Source organism: Sinocyclocheilus rhinocerous, unplaced genomic scaffold (assembly GCF_001515625.1).
Source record: "Sinocyclocheilus rhinocerous isolate Xijiao unplaced genomic scaffold, SAMN03320098_v1.1 scaffold8454, whole genome shotgun sequence".
Lineage (NCBI taxonomy): Eukaryota > Metazoa > Chordata > Actinopteri > Cypriniformes > Cyprinidae > Sinocyclocheilus > Sinocyclocheilus rhinocerous.
Window position 1 is genome coordinate 38,973 of NW_015663232.1, and position 2,439 is coordinate 41,411.

The 2,439-nt window shown below is 36.7% G+C and overlaps 1 protein-coding gene across 1 annotated transcript in view; it reads right to left on the bottom strand.

The window, feature by feature from the left end:
- Nucleotides 1-1,130, bottom strand: part of LOC107728769 (homeobox protein SIX3-like) — a 7,553-nt gene extending 6,423 nt beyond the window's left edge. The window contains exon 1 of the mRNA XM_016539048.1: nt 985-1,130. Within this exon, the coding sequence (XP_016394534.1) occupies nt 985-1,130 (146 nt within the window). The remainder of the gene's footprint in view (nt 1-984) is intronic.
- Between the last annotated feature and the right edge of the window lie 1,309 nt (nt 1,131-2,439).

Genomic DNA, 2,439 nt, shown 5'->3' on the forward strand with positions numbered 1-2,439 from the left:
GTGTGTGTGTGAGAGTGTGTGTGTGTGTGTGTGTGCGTGCGTGCGTGTGTGAGTGTGCGTGTTCTAGTTGGTCAGCAGATATTGATTTTGTAATTTTTTTCATAATATTTACACTAAATTCACTATTACAAATATGATATAATTTCTATAAAGTCATTCTGAAAATAAAACGTATCCATTGACTAGCTTGTTTTCTGAACTGACTGATTTACTGGCTTAGAAATATCTGTGTAGAAATAGTTTCTAGGTTAAATAATTAAGTCAGCTTACACTATCAATCAAAAGTTTGAATTTATATTTCAGAAGGTTTGAGTCGATACTTGAAATTAGTTTTGTAGACCAATATATTTTGTGCATATGAATTTCTTTAGAAGAATAAATATGTAATTGAAATGCATGAGTTAGGAGCGGAAAGTTCTTACTGTTTAAAGGCTGATGGATATGTTTGAGAGCATTGTAACTTCAAAGAAGATAAAATATGAGGGAGTTTGGATTTATGGTCACTGCACAACCCTCATCTTTCCATCTGTGCGGTTTCAAAGCTTTTATGACCAATATGAATTTAAAATGTGGCAAGTAGTCGTAATAAGTGAGCATGTATCAAAATATCCTTCCTTCAGTCTTTATAACTTTACATTCTCAGAAAAAATGGTACAAAATCTGTCACTGGTGGGGTAACTTTTCAAAAGCACTTTTGTAGCTAAATTTTGTAGTTAAATATAACCCAGCACTGGGTTATATTTAACCCAGCATTTTTCAGAGTGTACTGTAGCTACTGACTTCATTTTTTAGTTATTCCCCAACACTGGGCCCCATGCACTCACAGATTCTCCTGAGAGTGCACAATGAACTTTTGCATGTGTCTCAACTTAAAGCAATGCGTCTTCTTTCCAGCCCATTTTAAGCCAGCAATATAAACATTTTTAAACAATAGTTGACTTAAATAAAACAACCCAGCATGTTGGGTAAGAACATTAACCCTGCCGGTTGAGCAGCTCTCCGGCGGAACCGGGCACCGCGGCGGGCAGCGACCAGAGGAAGCGACCCAAGCGCTCCATATCTCCAGTCTCCTCCAGATTCTCGCAGACTCGAGCCACCTGCTCAGGTGTGAACAGCGGCAGAGGAAACATGGCTGGGTTTTAGGGTTGCGTTTGGCGCGTCTGTTTATATCACCATTGCGCGCAAGTTTCGCTTTACAATCCCTCCAGGATACACCTGTTATATAATGCACCTCTAAAGCGACCGACTTCCCGGTAGGATCTGGGGGGAATCGCGGAACGGCGGTGTCTTCCAGTTCTAGTAAAGGAGGAGCGGCAGAAGTCAAGCCTATTTATAGGGAGATTGAATTAGCATCTTTGCGCTTGTTTTGAGGAGGATTATGCGCCTCGGTCATTAGCCGCTCGGCGGGGTGCTGTTCGCGGAGGGACTCACGGGATGATCGGGTTGTTTGACTAAAACTGTGGAGCACATTAACTGTCACAATCTTATTTCATTCTGCTGGATGAATGGAAACCTGATGCAGCCAGTGAAAACCGTTCTGGTTTATATAGCACATGATCATTTATATGATGAACATGCAAGTGAATTTTTTGTAATTTACAAACTGTACACACGCATGATGCATGCATTTTTGTCTTAACAATAAGTTGCATTTATAATAATTTAGCATTTAATTATTACATCTATCTAACGACTTGCAGATTATTTCTGGTTGAGAAGACTGACTAGTCACTTGCATCTTACTAGTAGGCGGTAAAATAAGAATATAACAATTTCTATTTAAATATTTAAAAATAATAAATAATAATAATAAACTATACAAACTATAATAAAATTGTATGAGTAGAAACTTAATTGAAAAATCAAAATAATTATAAAAAATATTATTTTGCACAGAACTGTGCCAAAAATGGAATCGAGAAAAATGTCAAATAATTTTTTTTTGATTGAATTTTGATCAAACTGAGGTCGTTTTTCACACTTTTCTCTGAATACTTCAGCCAGTCCTGAACTGTCAGAGACTTCTTTTATTCTGCTGGATGAATGGAAAACTGAACCTTATGTAGAACATGATACCTGTTTTACCTGTGAATAAGATGCAGTGCTCAGCGATGTGACATTGTAGTGATATTATTAACACAATTTTAACTATACACTATTAAAAATGAAGGTATTTTGTTGGTGTTGATGACCTTTCCATTCCACAAACAGTGGAAAAAGGTTCTTAAAAAGTTCCTAATACTAAGAAAAGTGGTTCTTTTAAAGAACTGTTTGCTTCTTTGAGGAACCAAAAATGGTTCTTCTGTGGCATTGCTGTGAAAACCCACTTCTGAAGGTTAAATATATTATGAAACCTTTCAAATTTATGTAAATGCACCTTACTGTTCTTATTTTACACTGTAAAAAAAATCTGTAAAATTTACGGTAAAAAACCGGCAG